General features: G+C 35.3%; 1 protein-coding gene across 5 annotated transcripts in view; it reads left to right on the top strand.

Moving 5' to 3' along the window:
* The window catches only part of LOC117993153 (solute carrier family 41 member 1-like), a 99,457-nt gene that overhangs the window by 61,591 nt on the left and 18,334 nt on the right, over window positions 1–19,532 (top strand). For 4 of the 5 annotated variants that reach the window (XM_069506605.1, XM_034980897.2, XM_034980898.2 and 1 more), the window contains exons 3-4: window positions 2,867–2,997; window positions 8,675–8,779. In XM_069506605.1, coding sequence (XP_069362706.1) covers window positions 2,867–2,997; window positions 8,675–8,779 — 236 coding nt within the window. Of the gene's footprint in view, window positions 1–340; window positions 634–2,866; window positions 2,998–8,674; window positions 8,780–19,532 lie in introns of those variants that run through there. The other variant, XM_034980899.2, reaches the window with a different exon arrangement.

The following is a 19,532-nucleotide window of genomic DNA, read 5'->3' as shown; positions in this document are numbered from 1 at the left end:
TAAAGTGTAGGTACAGTTAACAGTAGTGCACCGGTGATGGGTCGATCATGCTGATGATGATCATGGATTAATTTTAAAAATGAAAGCAGTCTTATGGCGTTAATAGTAGCATGGTGCAAAAAAAACCTAAAATTAGCTGAATTACATCGACATCTGATAATCAACTCAATTTTCAATTGTATAGGCAACTGAAAATTGAAAATATCCAATGGAAATGAAAGGGAATATGAAAAAAATCTAAAGTTATCAGGTCATAATATACCTAGGTACGATCTTTTTTCAGACAAATTTTAATTGGGGTTTTTATCTGTGAAATTAATCAAATCAGTGACAGTCAGTCAACTTGACAATGGCTTTAAACTTGGTTCAAAGAAATGTGATTTGTGAATGAAGCAAACTTTTTCCCTCGGACTTTTTGTGTTGGAAAACCCAACACCCAACATCCGTATTTTTAGTCTAAATTCTTTGTAAATGTTAACCAACGGAACAACATTGGTGTTTGATAATTTGAACTAAGTCGTCGTGTAGAAAGTCTCCGTGTTATTTTGTGAAAAATGCCCACTTATATTAGCACGAATTTGGAAATGGCTGTGCGTAAATGTTGGAGGAAGATGAACGGGTATACAATTATTGGTAAACATTTATCATAATCTTAATATACCTACTTAATCTATACTTACTAAGTAATATTATAAAGTGTGAAGTAGCAATGGACAAGGCACATAGTTTGAAAAACCGATGGACTACCCAAGGAGCCGGAATGGCGACCTCGCATCGGAAAGCGCGTTGGGAAACCCTCTTTGGGTGGACGGACGACATCAAGCGAGTCGCAGGGAGCCGCTGGATTCAGGCAGCGCAGGACCGTGGCGTGTGGAAGTCCCTACAAGAGACCTATGTCCTGCAGTGGACGTCTATCGGCTGATAATATAATGAATAAAACTACTAAGTACTAACTATGAGTTGCCTAGTCTACTATTGAGGCCACAGTGACCGGAATTCGTCCCGGAGGTAGGTACCTACCTACCTACATTAATCGCTGCTGTCGCGCGTTCTGTTTGACCAAGCCTTGATAGCTTACTTCTTGTTTACACAATCGCACGCTGTCATTTGTTGACATAAATACATAGTATAAAATGCAATCTTCAGTTCATCTAATGACGTCACAGATTGCATTCAATGATATGCGCTCTTATCGTTCTCACTTGCATAATGTGCGTTGAGAAAATTGCGATGTCTCGAAGGTGATTTTCCTTGCTGACAATGCTATTCCCCTCGTTTACCCTTAGTCCCTCCCTTAGTACCTACCTGGAATACCACGGATACTTTTTTTACCCGTGATCCCTCAGAGAAGTAGATAAGTATATAACTTCTATAACGTACCATAACCTAACATAACATAACGTATAGATAACACCGCTACCCGTAGGTACATTATAAAATGCGTAACTTTACTTACTTTGTTTGTATTACTCTAAGCCTCCGCTGTCCGTCCGTCCGTCAGTCTGTCGATAGACAGACGACTATCAGCGGACTGAATCTCTGAACCATTATAGGTAAAGAGCAGAAATTTTCACAGAATGTGAATTTCTATTGTCGCTACTTATGACAACAAATAATAAAAATTTCAAAATGGGCGCCATGAAAAATTAAAGTGGGTAGGTATTTCTTGTACGACGATACGGAACGTAATATTATATTTTATCATTTTGTTATACCTACCTAACTTGAAAACTTGTACGATACATAAAATACGACCCTTCGGAATTAATATAATATGTTGTGAAAACACTCAATAAATGTTAACGTATTTACAAAAGTTTAAGATTAGTAGTACTTAAACTTCTCGAGCCACACTTTTATTGTAATTAGTTTAGCCATCAACTTAACAATGGATGCAATTTTAGAAACTAACTATTGTTTAATGAACATCCATTTAAATGAACAAATTCACCGATGAAAAATTAATATTTCTGATTAATAAATACAAAGTTACAATTGATTGTGTGAGTGACGCTATCTTATCTCAATGAGAGGCAATAACTCGGCCTCGTGGCAATCTAAATAAGTATATGATGAAAGGTATAAATGAAAGTAAAGGTGACAGACTGACTGATGACTGATTTATAAAACTCAGCTCAAACTACTGGACGGATCAGGCTGAAATTTGGCGTGCAGATAACTATTTTGACGTACGTCATATCCGGTAAAAGGATTTTTGAAAATTCAATCCCTAAGGGACAGGGGGGGGGGTACGGGGGGCAAGGAGGGTTGAAATTTGTCTGGTCCACGCGGGCGAAGTAGCGGGCATAAGCAAGTAAAATCATCTTAGGCTGCATCATCACTTGCCAGCAAGTCTGATTGCAGCTAAGCGCTAGTCTATGAATTAAAAAACTGGCCAAGTGCGAGTCAGGCTCGCGCAATGAGGGTTCCGTACTACAGTCAGACATTTTGCACGAACATTCAAAAATATGATGCATAAACATAAATCAAAATCTGTTTTAGAATGCACAGGTGAAGCCCTTTCATACGAGTATGATACCCCACTTGATATAGTTATCTTACTTCGAAAGTTGAAAATAATAATTATTAGTTTACGATCACAAAATATTTTTTTTTATGTGATGTAACCACAATTTCACGGTTTTCAGATTTTTCCCCTAATGTCTGCTATAAGACCAACCTACCTGCCAAATGTCATGATTCTAGGTCAACGGGAAGTACCCTGTAGGTTTCTTGACAGACCGACAGACAGACAACAAAGTGATCCTATAAGGGTTCCGTTTTGCACAAAAAGTAATAATCACTGTATTGAAAATTGAAATATGCAATGAATCTTGAAAATGAAAGAAATGTGTCTTGGCCCCAGATGAGATTGGCAGCCCGGACAGCGGATACACCATGGCGTCGATAAACTCCAACGGTGACCTCAAGAGCCCTGGAGACCCGCCGGACAAGAAGATCACCGACGCGGACGCGGAAAAACAGCCATTGTCCGGGGTAAGTCCAGCCATTTTAGATTATCTACTTATGGTACGATTACACCTACCGAGTAGTGAAGCGAGACAGTAAAATGTCACTCGGCCGAGACAGTGCTGTGGCTGAGAAATTGTGGCGAAATTGCACTCGTTAAAGTGTTTATACCAACCGAGTACTCGGCCGAGGACACTGACTCGCCACTGTACTCGTTAGGTGTAATCGTACCATTAAGATTAGCAGCCACGACTATGGATAAGTACTTCATTATCATCATCGTCATCGTATATGTTGTATATAAGCAGGCGTTATTTTGCTGAAATCCATGACATACAATGAACCAGAAGCTTAATCTAAATATATAAAAGGAAAAGGTGACTGACTGACTGACTGATCTATCAACGCACAATTCAAACTACTGGACGGATCGAGCTGAAATTTGGCATGCAGATAGCTATTATGACGTAAGCATCCGCTAAAAAAGGATGTTTGAAAATTTAATCCCTAAAGAGGTTTGAAATTTGTATAGTCCATGCGGACGAAGTCGCGAGCATAAGCTAGTTTTACAGATCAAATCTGTATGGTGCAACATGTAGCATGAGATATGTAATACTCGCCCTCCCACTGCTAAACATGCAGGAAAAGCCGGCCACCCAAGCAAGCAATACGCACCACCACCACGCAGCACCACACAAATCCCAAAACGCACTCGACGCACGTTTCGATCTGATTCAGCGGATTATAGCAAATTAAGCTTCTGGTACATTGTATATCATCATCATCGCCATCTTAAAGAGCTTTGGGTATGGGTTAGTTCGTTGGTTCGAATAAAACGCCCACTTATTTAAAGAGTTTCAGATAATATATTAGAGTGATCATAGGTACGGACAATTATAGTTCACATATCACAGGATAAGATTATGTAACACACACAACATAGGTAGTTACTAATTATCTTAGTTCTAATTACAATTATATATTTTGTGGCACAGGAAAACCGATCGTGAATTTTAGTATTGACATCTGTCACTTGTCGAATGCCGCCAAAACATGACATACGTCATTGGCATTAGAGACGTTCCGTTTCGCCACAGCATTGCTGGACATAAACCTTTCTCTACCACACTCGATCCTCGGCCTTCCTCATCCATCAACTTCCCGCTTAGTTCAAGACAAGAATTTACAGTGGAACATTAAATATTTTATAGGTATGTATTTGTATAAAACATTCTAAATAATATCTGTCCCGGCTGTACTCACGTGTGTAGTCGACGTTAGCCCGACTAGTTTCGAACCCATACGGGGTCCTTTTTCAAGGGAGTCCGTTCGCGCACGCGCCGCGGTTTTGACTGCGGGACGCACGTGCCGCTGCCCGTAGCGCCCGTTGTGAGGGTGGCTGGGGTGGGGGGGGGGGGAGACAGCTGCCGATCGTCTCCCGACAGTTCCTGCTGTTCTTCATCACTGGAACCGTCACCGAAATCCAGGCACGCGGAGCTAATGGTGTCCCGTCCCACGACTGATGCCCTTGTCTTAGCATCAAAAAGCGGTTTCCACGCTGAGGGTAGCATCCATCCATTGTCACGATTGAAATTCGGGTATAAAACATGCAAATCAGGAATAAGTACTTTTCAATGTTAATCGAGCAATTTTAAAGCAAAAAAATTTAATGATAGCATCATTATGTTCTCAAAGATTTGCAACTTCCTTCTAATCAAGTAGGTATTCAACTGGAAATGGCACTTAATTGGTGTAAATAAAGCATGCTAAATATCTAGAGATAATAAAGAAAATTGGTTTACCTTGATGATTATGGTCAAACGCTAGTCTTATTATAGGTAAAAGTATGATGGTATTTATAATAATAGATCAATCAGTAGTCAGTACCCTTATTATAAATGCGAAAGTGTGTTTGTTGGTTTGTCCTTTAATCACGTCGCAACGGTGCAACGCATTGACGTGATTTTTTAAGAATTAATAATTCAGTACCCTTATTATCAGTACCTCAGTAGTCAGTAACCTTATTATAAATGCGAAAGTGTGTTTGTTTGTTGGTATATTGGTTTGTTGGTTTGTCCTTCAATCACGTCGCAACGGTGCAACGGATTGACGTGCTTTTTTGCATGGGTATACATAAAGACCTGGAGAGTGGCATAGGACCACATCCACATCCACATGGATTTAGCTTTTTAAAATCCCGTGGGAACTCTTTGATTTTCCGGGATAAAAAATAGCTTATGTCCCTTCCCCAAGATGCAAGCTATCTCTGTACTAAATTTCGTTGAAATCGGTTGAACGGTTGGGCTGTGAAAAGCTTGCAGACATACAGATAGATAGACAGACAGACAGACACACTTTCGCATTTATAATATTAAATATGAATTTTTATGGTTGTGTTTTGCTTATACTTCAAGGCTCATTGATTACAAATACATTTTTTTCAAAAGTAGCTGAGGACTGACATATAGATATAGGTATTATTTTTCATCTTTAGTGGTGACTGGTGGTAGTATTCAGCGCCATCTATGAAAATGTTCTCGAGCGTTGCCTGGAAACCTCCTCAGAAACAGAAATAGCAATAGAAACTTTTTGATTTGTCACTTCATTTGAAAACCGGAGGAAAATATTTGCCGTAGGTACTGTCAATACATACCATACTTTGCCATTTGACATTTAAATGTTACGAGGAAAACCAGAGAAAAGCGAGAGAATATCCTTGTTAAAGATTAAAATAAATATTAAATTGATAGAAAATAATTAATAACTGGAAGGATAATAAAAGGAAAACTAGAATAATCAATAAAAAACAAATCACTTACAATGCAAACTGCATGCCAATGAATTATTAATGAATTTAAATAAACATGAAAATTGAAACAGGCAATTATATTGCGATAAAATTAAAAATGTTTTGTATATTTTAATAATTTCTGTAGACAATAATAATTTAAACAAAGAAGAGAGGAATAAAAAATAAAGTGAGGATATCTATTGGAAGGAAAAAGCAAAAGAAAAGATTATTTTCTTCGAAGTGTAATAATAATTAATAGCAATAAAACTGAAATAATCAGCAAGATCTCAGAGTTTAAGAATAAAATCTTGTATTTGTATAAGTGGTTCCCTCCCCGAGTGTAATCTCGACCTGTCGCTTACTATACATTACATATAGTTACATGAACACTGAAAATATTACACTCCTTTTTGGGGCAGTCGTGTAACAAAGAATATTGAGTTGAATTGAAAACTCAACAAATATTTTTGATTAAGTAAACAACTTTATAATACCTTAGTCATTAGTAAAAGTATGGATAGTACATAATCCGTACCCTTATTATAAATGCGAAAGTGTGTTTGTTTGTTGGTTTATTGGTTTGTTGGTTTGTCCTTTAATCACGTCGCAACGGTGCAACGGATTGACGTGATTTTTTGCATGGGTATAGATAAAGACCTGGAGAGTAACATGGGCTACGCCGCATACGGGCGCATTTTTATCCCGGAAAATCAAAGAGTTCCCATAGGATTTTAAAAAAAACCAAATTACATGCGGACGAAGTCGCGGGCATCAGCTAGTATATAATAATAAAGCAATGAAGTAAAAAGTTCGTGGTTTAAAGTACACAGAAAAATTCAATGGCTAATACTTACGTACTATACTTACTTACTGTAACCATATACAATGCTATCGCTGAAAAACAGAAAAAAAAACAGGCGAAATTTTCCCATTGTTTCAGGTTTGTAGAGAAAAAATATCACAAACGTGGCGCAGAACAAAACCAAACTATTTATAAATAATAGTGGATTTAATATTATAATAATATTACGATGATAAAATGAACATCTTCTTTTAATTGATTACCTAGATGACAATGATTTTTTTATGTATTAGTTAAGTAATTAATTATCATTTTATTAAGTAGAGCTATTAATCAAGTTTTATACAAACACCCAAGCCCAGCATAACATTAATTTAAGTTCAGATTAGGTACCTACGAGTATTATAGATCCATGGTACCTAGACCTACCTAATAATTTACAAAACACTTCATTTTATAAAGAAAATGTTAGGCATAGTTCAGTATTATTTATAGTACTATGAGACAAACATCGCAATTTCTAATCAGCCTTAAAAAGTTGAGGAATGCATTGAAATAACAGTAGGTATTCTTAGAAATAGTTTTCATTGTTTGATTGGCTTTGATTGACAATTTTTAACAGAACGCCTTGACGATTATGAAACTATGAACATTGACTTATATTTATGAAAAAACCTATAAATATTATAGACTAGCAATGCCCGCGACTTCGTCCGCGTGGAATTAGGTTTTTTAAAAATCCCGTGGGAACTCTTTGATTTTCCAGGATAAAAAGCCTATGTCACTCTCCAGGTCTTTATCTATACCCTTGCAAAAAATCACGTCAATCCGTTGCACCTTTGCGACGTGATTGAAGGACAAACCAACAAACCAACAAACAAACACACTTTCGCATTTACAATAAGGGTACTGAAATAGGTTACTTTTATTCCAGGAAATCAAAGAGTTCCTACAGGATTTCAGCGCTGTATGCTTTTGTGTATGTACAAGGCAAGGAAGCGCCGGTATAACTCTTATTTATAACATGTGATGTGTGGCACAATTTACAAAATAAACGTTTTTTCTTTCTTTCTGAAAAATGAAATGCAATACATAATTTTTTTATTCACCATTGGCGCACGCTAGACTACGATGGGAAGTGATGTTGAGGCCCAAAATGGGGTCTAACGCGTTAGTCTAGAAGATACCTTTTCTTATTCACTCTTGTTTTAAAGATACCCGGATTATATTTGGAAACGCTGATCTTTGAAGAGTATTCCCAACCCTAGCCTTGCGTACCAATAGGGAATGATGAATGATGCAAAGCGTTTCGTACGCGTAGAAAGGAATGTTGACGACTTAGGGTGGAAATTCAAAAACTAATATAAATAAATAAATAAAAGTTTATTTCAAACCATTCATAGATCCATAGATTGTTAGTATGTTAGTTACAATTTTTCCTTAGTAAGTTAGTATTGTTAGTTCATTAATGGGTAGGTACAATTGATTTTATTTTGCTGACCCACTATCGCCACACAGTGGTGTAATATGGGACAGTCGGGCCTGGCAGCAATTACCTTTAGGATGCCGTTGTCGCTGGTACGTAAGCGCTGCAGGAGAGATGCCGCTTTTTTGCGCATTATGGCAAAAAAGTCATTGGTATGAGCGTCTGCAAACATTTTAGATGCGCTACAGCGCCACGGCAACCTAAATTTCTGGTCTGGTCTGGTGGGAGGCTTCGGCCGTGGCTAGTTACCACCCTACCGGCAAAGCCGTGCCGCCAAGCGATTTAGCGTTCCGGTACGATGCCGTGTAGAAACCAAAGGGGTATGGGTTTAATAAAAACTGCCATACCCCCTCCAGGTTAGCCCGCTATAATCTTAGACTGCATCATCACTTACCATCAGGTGAGATTGCAGTCAAGGGCTAACTTGTATCTCAATAAAAAAAAAAAAAAAAAAAAACCTCAACAGCGTTAAAAACAACAACAACAACAGCTAAAAGCGTTATTATATTATTGAACACGCAGGGCGCTGTAGGCTCGGCGTGTATATGTCACCCACAGTGCACCGGTATAGAATATATACTTACATGGATATTATATACTTAGTGTTTCATGTTTGGTATTGCAGAAGAAGGAAGAACGATGGTGGAACACGCTGATGCAGGTAGCTGTGCCGTTCTTCATCGCCGGCTGCGGAACCATCGGCGCCGGCCTCGTCCTCGGCAGTGTCAGGGTTGGTATTCCCTTCCATTATTTTTTATCAACTCTTTTTTTTAATTTACAGGCAAACGCTTGACTACAATCACTCGATAGAAAGTGATGATGTGGCCTAAGATGGGACGCGGTGACCTAGAAGATGCCTATTCATTCGTGTTTTAAAGATACCCGGGTTGTAACTCGCTTTATTATAGGTCTGTTAGGGTTCCGTAACTCAAAAGGATCACTTTATTGTCTGTCAAGAAAAGCGAATCAAAACCTATAGGGTACTTCCCGTTGATTTAGAATCATGTGGCAGGTACGTATAGGTCTTATATCACAAGTTGAGCACAAGTAAAGAAAAAAATCCGAAAACCGAGAATTTCTCTTTATTCTTTATTTGTTAGTATTCTCTTTTATTCCTTTTTACACGATTACCACCGCCTCGACCAACCTAACGCCAGTTTACTACTGAGCACAGATATCAGAATAAGTAGGGTTTAGGATATAGCCCGCCACGCTTGCCAAGTGTGGATTAACAGACTTCACACACCTTTTGACGACCTCCCTGGTGCAGTGGCGAGCTTGTGGTTTTATAAGTGGTAGGTCCCGGGTTCAATTCCCAGCGGGAGCAGTTTCAAATTTGATTTCTAAAATTGGGTATTTGACTCCATTTTTTTTATTACTTTATTATATAATATATAAACTAGAATAAAAATAATAACGTAAACTAAAAAAACGAATTAAATCGATCAAATAACAAAAAAGTTATAAGCATTTAAATATTTCTGATTAGACAGAGATAGCGATATAGCAGTTTGACGTCACACCTACTAATGCCATAGTAGCTTCGTGCGGTTTCATACAAATTTTCGTTTTGCGAGAAAGGGATAGAAGACCCTCCCGCTCTAAAATTAAAATGCCTGTAACTTTTTTCAGTATACGCCCTAGTTTATAATAAAGTAATAATATTTATCAAATTCAAATTAGGCAAATACCCAATTGCCGTGCTGCCAAGCGATTCCGGTACGAAGTCGTGTAGGTATGTCTCTTATGGGGTAGGTATCTTCTAGAATAACCAAATGAGGCGGTCACTTTAAATACAATGTAGGTATGAAAGGCAAAGCATAACAATTTCTTTTGTTATTCGTGCGGCATGTTTCTATTAACATGATCCCGCAATATAAAAAGGAAATCCCCTTGCTAATAATGTTATGATCCGTCTGTATTTTTACCGACTTCAATGTACCTACATCACGGTCTTCATCATCATCATGATCAACCCATCGCCAGCTCACTACAGAGCACGGGTCTCCTCTCAGAGTAAGAAGGGTTTTGGATATAGTCTACCACGCTGGCCATGTGCGGATTGGTAGACTTCACACACCTTTGAGAACATTATGGAGAACTCTCAGGCATGCAAGTTTCCTCACGATGTTTTCCTTCACCGTTAAAGCAAGTCATATTTAATTACTTAAAACGCACATAACTCCGAGGTGCGTGCCCGGGATCGAACCCCCAACCTCGGATTAGAAGGCGGACGTCCTAACCGCTAAGCTATGACAGCTTTTACGGCTTTAGCATCACGGTCTTAGGGTGAGATCTATAGAGCGCACTCTGACTTAGCTTAGACTTAAGACAGAGTTAAAACGAGACAGAGCTATATCTCTCACATAAATCTGTCTCGTTTTAACTCAATCTTAAGTCTGAGCAAAGTCAAAGTGCGCTCTATAGATCTCAGCATTAGGGTTGCTAAATACTGCAAGCCGAAACGTCCAGAGTGCCTGAAATTTGAGCCAAGCGCGTTTTATTTTCATAGTTCGTTGTTCACCAGAGTGCCCAAGCCAAGCGCGTTTTATTTTCATAGTTCGACCAGAGTCCCCGAGCCAAGCGCGTTTTATTTTCATAGTTCGTTGTTCACCAGAGTGCCCGAGCCAAGCGCGTTTTATTTTCATAGTTCGTTGTTCACCAGAGTGCCCGAGCCAAGCGCGTTTTATTTTCATAGTTCGTTGTTCACCAGAGCGCCAAGCGCGTTTTATTTTCAGAGATTATCCCCTGCAAACAAACTTTCAAACCTTAGCTCTTTATAATATTATATTTATAACTGTATACTTGGATAAGATTTCTTGTATAATGCTACAAAACCCGTCCGCCTCGCACATGATCGGTTTTTTCTGTAACGGTGTCCCTAATAGTTTTTAGGTTTTGTAAATTGTCGCTTTAGGTAATTTGTTTAAATTATATTTGAACTTCATTATCACTTACTATCGTTTGTGTCGTCAAGCACAAATCTTATTATCAATGTCAATGACAATAAAGAATTACTTTAATAACTTATAATAATAATTGATTGGTTTTGCCTATCTGAGATTGTAATCTGTGACAGAAATATCTATGGTCAGCTATCTGCCATCCGTATGGGTAATCCATCCTTCCATACTAATACTATAAATGCGAAAGTGTGTCTGCCTATCTACCTACTAGCTTTTCACGGCCCAAGAGTTTAACCGATTTTGATGAAATTTGGTAGAGAGTTAGGCATTAGCTTACATCCCGAAGAAGGGCATAGGCTACTTTTTGTTCCGAAAAATAACTTAAGTTCCCACGAGATTCTGAAAGGACCATCCGTTTAACCGATTTTAAATATGAAATTTGGTACATAGGTATGTTGTATATCCCGGAAATTGACATAGGCAACTTTTTATACTTATCGGAAAATCGAAGATCGAATCGAATCGAATCGGAATATCTATCTATCAAGTTGCAATGTATGCCGGACGCCCGGATATAATGCTAAAAGAACACTGACGGACCTGCGATTGCCGACCTGTTTTTAAAGTAACTTGATTTTCGCCATTTTGACGCTGATGGCAGCAGTGAGCTTCATGTGAGCGTATTCGGAACTAAATGTTAGTAATGACGGCAGTGCCGTGCAGATCATAGAGGCATAAAAGCACTGCTTACCCTAATTGAAATAGCTCAATGCTCATTTTTCCCTATGACTGGTTTTAGAGATCCTAAGAAATTGGGTGCTAGGAACTTTGCTTTAAATATAATATGCACCTTGTATTTCTATCAAATAAAGGTTAGGTATGATTGTGTCTGCTATTAAATAGGTACCTTTCTGACTAATGCATACCCTGGCTTGAAACTCTGTGCACGTGTTATATTACGATAAAATTGGATACATAATTATTATGCTAAAATTCATCTAATCATAAACTTGGGAGTCTGAAGTAAATGTTTGTTGTGATATTTAAAACAGAATCGTAATTCCGTTTCCGGATTCAATATCAATGTACGGAAAGAGTATGATTTAATTAGTATCTTTTCTTGTATGTTGTTTAATTTAATATTTGGGAATGTGACAATACGATAAATGATATTATGTGAATTGTCAATACTGGTAACTAATTATTCATTGTAAAATTGTAAATTAAATACTGTCAATGTACGGAAAGGGTATGATTTGAATAGTATCTTTTCTTGTATGTTGTTTAATTTAATATTTAGGAATGTGACAATACGATAAATAATATTATGTGAATTGTCAATACTGGTAACTAATTATTCATTGTAAATTAAATACTGTCAATGCACTAAGAGTGACATTATACTAAGCTATTGTCAACATACAGTTGGCAATAGCTATTATGTGAAATAATAATGTTGTGTAAACTGACAATTTAAGTCGCTTATTATTATTGTAAATTATTAATACGTAGACCATCAATGTCACTGATTTTATTATTGTAAATTGGGTGTGTCAACATACCTTTTGTCAACAAACCTAAAATAAATAATGATTAATATTAAGATCATGTGATAGTCGATATCCGCCTTGTTTGCGATGGCAGTGTTATAAAAGTACCCTACCTCGACAGAGAGGGGACAGTCTTGTATCGACAGCCCAGAGCAAACACAGCGGACCTTACTGAAGTTAAGTATTCTTATATTGTATTATAATGTAATGTAATCATTTGCCTTTTGTAGGTTACCTGTTGTAACTGTGTACCAAATATGTACCTACTACTTTACTCAACGTTCTAATGTTTTAAAAGATGTGTGTTATGGAGTTTCTTTGCCCTTTCTTCTCCATGACTAAACACCTTAGCGAAATGGGTGGTAGATTCATTTTAATATAAATAGATCAATGCTGAACAAATACAATTCAGTTATTATTCGACTTGGTTGGTTTTACTTCTGTATTTATCACCTACCCTCTTGTGCTATTTATTTTATACATTGAGATAAAAGTAAACACTAGGTTGTTAGCTTCTAAATTATTATAGAAGCCTGTTTATATGATTAGGATTCTTACTTTGAAATAATACAGCAGATGCTTTGCTTGATTTTTAATTACTTAGTATTGGCCTTACCTGACAAATAATTGATAAATGATAACTTTCATTAGTAATCATTGGATTTAATTTATCATCACTATTAAAGCCCACTGTCTTAACTTCTCTCTTCTTTTTACCATAAATCTCACATCAGAAGTGGGATACGATAATTCTTTTCTTGTCGAAATACTAATACTTTTCAAATGCTTTTAGCAATCGTGGATGCGGCTTCTCCTCGAAGCAACAGGCTACTGCCTGTCATCGGCAGCACTTGGTATTGGTGCCCGATGATCACAAAGCGATGGGCAACGCTGTTGTCAGCGGCACTTGGTGCTGGTGTGACACCGCTGATCGAAACGTCGCGTCGCTCCAATTGTGAAAGATAAGTGAAGTGTAATTATGTGCTGCTTTAAAGTGATCTTAAAACCACGTTTGTGGTATTGTTTCTATGAAAAAGTTTTTGTGAGGGTAATCATAAAAGATTTTAATTAGTTAGATAAACCACGTGTTGTGGTATAATTTATTTGGATAAGAATAAGTCAGATTGGCCGAACGGTTTTTGATAAAGTATATGTAGATGTGAAATCATTTAGAACGTTATGATATACCGAAACAAAAAGGTTTGCTTTTAAGAAATCGCACCGTACTTACAGCTCAAAACTTGAAGAAATTAACTTATTCTGATTAATTAAACTTAAACATAAACTATATTTATTTATTTGCTTCTTAAAATAATTCAACTATTTGTCTTTTCTTAAAACAACACAAGAGATTATCCATTCGAACAATTTTGTCGTTCAACTAATTTCCTTTTCTTAAAACAACGCAAAGCACATTGCCTACTCAAGTATTTTTTTTCTACTCAGTGACGTTATTATAACATTTAACATTTTTTTAATAAATAAGGATTAAGATTACCAAACTGTTTCCACATACAAAATAATAATAATAATAATACAACTACAAATTCTTTGAGATTTCTTACATTAATTTTATTCTTAACTCTATAATATTATTATAACTTCGCTTAAGAATAATTCCCCTTAAATATAGTTTGTTTTATTTAATCTTCTTTTGTCGAAATATCTCATTTCAAAGGTATTTTCTTTTTAATAAAATATTCTTATTGTTCCCACATATCAGCAATAAACTTTGAGGTTAGGTTGAACCTGATTTTATTTTATCTTATTATTTTGACAAACCAATCAAGTAAATTGGAACCTATTTTTTTTTCTATTGGTCATCCTACTAAAAATAATAATACGTCCTACATTTTATTTTAGGAAATACCTACGTTACAACGTGTTATTAATTTATTCCTGTTTTGAGTTTGTTTGATATACATACAAATCAAATAAAGAACATATTTATTCAAGCGGTAATAAAAAAAAAACTGGAGATCATAGGAGTAAACCAAAACCTGTTTGTACATTTGGCGTTCCTCAGGGATCAATATTAGGGCCTTTGTTATTCCTGATCTATATTGATAGTATAAATGAAATAGGTTTAAAAGGAAACATACTGTTGTACGCTGATGATACATGTTTATTTTACTATGGCAACTCAATACACACAATCATCACAGATGCACAAAATGACTTAATACTACTCAATAAATGGTTTCAATAATATAACCTACTTACAATTAATACCTCAAAAAAAAAAAAAAAAAACCATATGCTACATTACATAGTTACATATAAATATAACTACAATATATTTTCATACTAAATTCACATACATGACTATAAAAATAAAAATAAAATACAAACATATAAACATTTTTAAATATACGTGTCGCACTAGTGATGCAGTGCTGTCGTGACTCAGAGAATGACTTTTTCAGAATCGACGAAAAACTGATTATTCACTTCCTGTTATACATTATAAAAAAGTGCTTACTTTATAAGGTTTATAAATAATATTAACGCAATTATCATTTACTAATTATTTCAAAATTACAGGTAGTAACTGTAATTCGCAATTTTTGAGTTAAGACTGTATTGCTCAAAAAAAAAGTTTTCAGAAAGAGTAATTATTTTTAGTTGTATAGTTATTGCTGAAAATTTTTGAGTTACTATAAATAATGTTTGACTTTTTCCTTATGGTTTTGAGTATAATTTTGTAGTTACAACAATTATTTAATTTAGTTTTAAGTTTTATAGTTCCCTCCAAAAAAATAATTTTCACATTCAAGTTTGGACATTGATAAATAAAACCAGATAATCAAGAAAATTCGATCGGATAATCAGTTTTTATTTATAAAAAGTAATAATTTAATTTCAACAATTTCTGCCTTTTTCAACAAAAAAAAAACCTTCCAAAACAATAAACAAAATTTGTCTTGAATACAAAAAAAAAACAGAGCCATCAAAATATTTTTTTTTAAACTTAAATAATCAGCTATTGTTGTAACTGCACAGTAATTGTACGTAGTCACTAAATTGGAGCTAGGCAAAATTAAATAATAGTATTTCTGTAATAATAGTATACTTAAACTAGTTTTACATCAGTCTGTTTCTAATAATTAGCATCAAAATGACAGCAATATTTTTTATTTAAGTACTTAAAATCAACCAGTCAAACTTCGCAAGTAAGATTCATAATAGGTCCTGGGAAACATATTTTGTCGAGCAGTTCTTTCGTCTTTTAATATTTTTGTTTAATTGTTTATGCTGGTGTCAAAGCAACAGAAAAATAACGTTTGGTTTCCAGCTTCACATTAAAATTACTACCCCACTGGTCACAATTTAATTCACATTAAAATGACTTACTAAACCAATAAGGGTGTCTTAAGTGAAAATACTATTTTAAATTTCATTTCTGTGAATCTATAATAGTGTAATAACTAGAAATACACCTAGAAATATCTATTTAGGTTTAAATCAGCTATATTGTATTAACTCGAATTCATAGTTGAACTTTTACATACCTGATTCAACAATATCGTTCCAATTTGAATTAATGCGGTCTAAACAGTAAACTGTCACGTCCTTCTTCGTCGAATTTAGATGTAACTAAAGATGATGCAATATTGGTTAGGGTATCACGACAGTTAGTCAGTCACTCAAATTTGACATGTTTTGGGTTGCGACAGTGTGTCGTCGGTGCGATATATGTATACATTTATATATACTATAAACCCTATACTTACTATAATACATATGTAATACATACACATAGGTACAGATATTATTACTATTATACTACTACCAAGCCGTTTCTAGTAATCCGTGTTTTGCCAATTCTATTTCTACCCACTTTATTTTGTATAAAATCGCAGTGGATGTGTGGATAAGATACCTACTGTTTATTTGTTAAATTTCTCATGTAAATGAATTAATTTCTTAGTGAGAATAAAGTTCTTTAACCGTAATAGTAGTAACCGTATACATATTAACATTGGGGAACATTGTTTGGTAACAACAAAGAAAACATATTCTATTCTACTCTGATTTCGGTCTGACGTCTGGCTATCCTGGTTTTTATGACAGTAACATTGACATTGAATCATTGAATATCGTTTTGTGAATGGAGCAATCTTATTTTTTTTTATGTCGGTACTTTTGTTGCCGCTGTTCATTTAAGTTCACTGGCTGCATTTTTCTATTTTTCTATGTACTTCGGGAACGAAGTACTTATCAAGATGGCCGAATGGTAATAAAACATACTAATAATTTATGCTAAATGACAGAACAGAGGAAGAAAAAAAAAATATGCTCAATGGATACAAAATGTTAAGACTCACAATGTGACAAAATGTTAAGACTCCCGAATGTAGCAACCAAAAAAAAAAAAAAAAAAAACAAAAAAAAAAAAAAAATCCAATGATTATCCCCGAATGGGACAAATGTTATTATTCCCGTATGGAACGGATGTTATTATTCCCAAAGGGGACAATTTTTTATTCCCGTATGAAACGGATGTTATTATTCCCAAAGGGGACAATTTTTATTATTCAAACATATAAAACAAAGGGAGTTAGGTTAGTTAGGTCTGCCTGGCACTAATCATTGCCCTTTTCATTGGTCGGGTAATGTTAGACGGCTCGACTTGACAGTGCTGGTATTACACCATTGGTGTGATACATCTTATTGGTGATAATTCAGTAATGTCCTGGTACGAGACCCATTTATGGGGGCGGCAGACAGTTAGCTAGGTAGTTAGGCTGCCCGGCACTAATCATTACTAGACCCAAAAAAAAAAAAAAAAAAAAACAAAACAAAAAAAAAAAGGGGTTAGTAATGTTAGACGGCTTGTTCGGACGGTACCAGTAAGTAGCGAGGTCTAGGTAATGACCTCTACTGGGCAAGAGTCTAGTACAAGACCCATTTATGGGGCGGCAGCGGTTAGGCCAGTTAGTTAGGCTGCCTGGCACTAATCATTACTAGTACCAATAAAATAAAAAAAATAAAAAGAGTTAAAAAATATTGGTTAGTAATGTTAGACGGCTTGTTCGGACGGTGCCAGTAAGTAGCGAGGTCTAGTAATAACCTCTACTGGGCAAGAGTCTAGTACAAGACCCATTTATGGGGAGGCAGCGGTTAGGCCAGTTAGTTAGGCTGCCCGGCACTAATCATTACTAGTACCAATAAAATAAAAAAAAGGAGTTAAAAAATATTGGTTAGTAATGTTAGACGGCTTGTTCGGACGGTGCCAGTAAGTAGCGAGGTGTAGTAATGACCTCTACTGGGCAAGAGTCTAGTACAAGACCCATTTATGGGGGGGCAGCGGTTAGGCCAGTTAGTTAGGGCTGCCGGCACTAATCATTACTAGTACCAATAAAAAAAAAAAAAGTTAAAAAATATTGGTTGGTAATGTTAGACGGCTTGTTCGGACGGTGCCAGTAAGTAGCGAGGTCTAGTAATGACCTCTACTGGGCAAGAGTCTAGTACAAGACCCCTTGCTTTATAAAACTAATAATAATAAAACAAAAACTATACATATTATACAAAATAAAATAAAATTAAACATTAAATTATGGGGCGCAGCCAGTTAGGGACAGTTAAACTAGGTAGCTGTAGCTTATAGATCATTTTAGCTTATAGATCTTCCTTAGCTTATAGATCTTTTTAGCTTACAGTAATTTTTTTTATTTAGCTCTTAGCTAGATTTTTTTTCTTTTCTTTCTAATTTCCCTATGTACTTCGGGAACGAAGTACTTGTCAGTATGGCCGTGTTATATTACGATAAAATTGGATACATAATTATTATGCTAAAATTCATCTAATCATAAACTTGGGAGTCTGAAGTAAATGTTTGTTGTGATATTTAAAACAGAATCGTAATTCCGTTTCCGGATTCAATATCAATGTACGGAAAGAGTATGATTTAATTAGTATCTTTTCTTGTATGTTGTTTAATTTAATATTTGGGAATGTGACAATACGATAAATGATATTATGTGAATTGTCAATACTGGTAACTAATTATTCATTGTAAATTGTAAATTAAATACTGTCAATGTACGGAAAGGGTATGATTTGAATAGTATCTTTTCTTGTATGTTGTTTAATTTAATATTTAGGAATGTGACAATACGATAAATAATATTATGTGAATTGTCAATACTGGTAACTAATTATTCATTGTAAATTAAATACTGTCAATGCACTAAGAGTGACATTATACTAAGCTATTGTCAACATACAGTTGGCAATAGCTATTATGTGAAATAATAATGTTGTGTAAACTGACAATTTAAGTCGCTTATTATTATTGTAAATTATTAATACGTAGACCATCAATGTCACTGATTTTATTATTGTAAATTGGGTGTGTCAACATACCTTTTGTCAACAAACCTAAAATAAATAATGATTAATATTAAGATCATGTGATAGTCGATATCCGCCTTGTTTGCGATGGCAGTGTTATAAAAGTACCCTACCTCGACAGAGAGGGGACAGTCTTGTATCGACAGCCCAGAGCAAACACAGCGGACCTTACTGAAGTTAAGTATTCTTATATTGTATTATAATGTAATGTAATCATTTGCCTTTTGTAGGTTACCTGTTGTAACTGTGTACCAAATATGTACCTACTACTTTACTCAACGTTCTAATGTTTTAAAAGATGTGTGTTATGGAGTTTCTTTGCCCTTTCTTCTCCATGACTAAACACCTTAGCGAAATGGGTGGTAGATTCATTTTAATATAAATAGATCAATGCTGAACAAATACAATTCAGTTATTATTCGACTTGGTTGGTTTTACTTCTGTATTTATCACCTACCCTCTTGTGCTATTTATTTTATACATTGAGATAAAAGTAAACACTAGGTTGTTAGCTTCTAAATTATTATAGAAGCCTGTTTATATGATTAGGATTCTTACTTTGAAATAATACAGCAGATGCTTTGCTTGATTTTTAATTACTTAGTATTGGCCTTACCTGACAAATAATTGATAAATGATAACTTTCATTAGTAATCATTGGATTTAATTT

Source organism: Maniola hyperantus, chromosome 23 (genome assembly GCF_902806685.2).
Source record: "Maniola hyperantus chromosome 23, iAphHyp1.2, whole genome shotgun sequence".
Classification (NCBI taxonomy): Eukaryota; Metazoa; Arthropoda; class Insecta; order Lepidoptera; family Nymphalidae; genus Maniola; species Maniola hyperantus.
The sequence above is the reverse complement of the archived record's forward strand: the minus strand, read 5'-3'. Positions and strand labels throughout refer to the sequence as shown.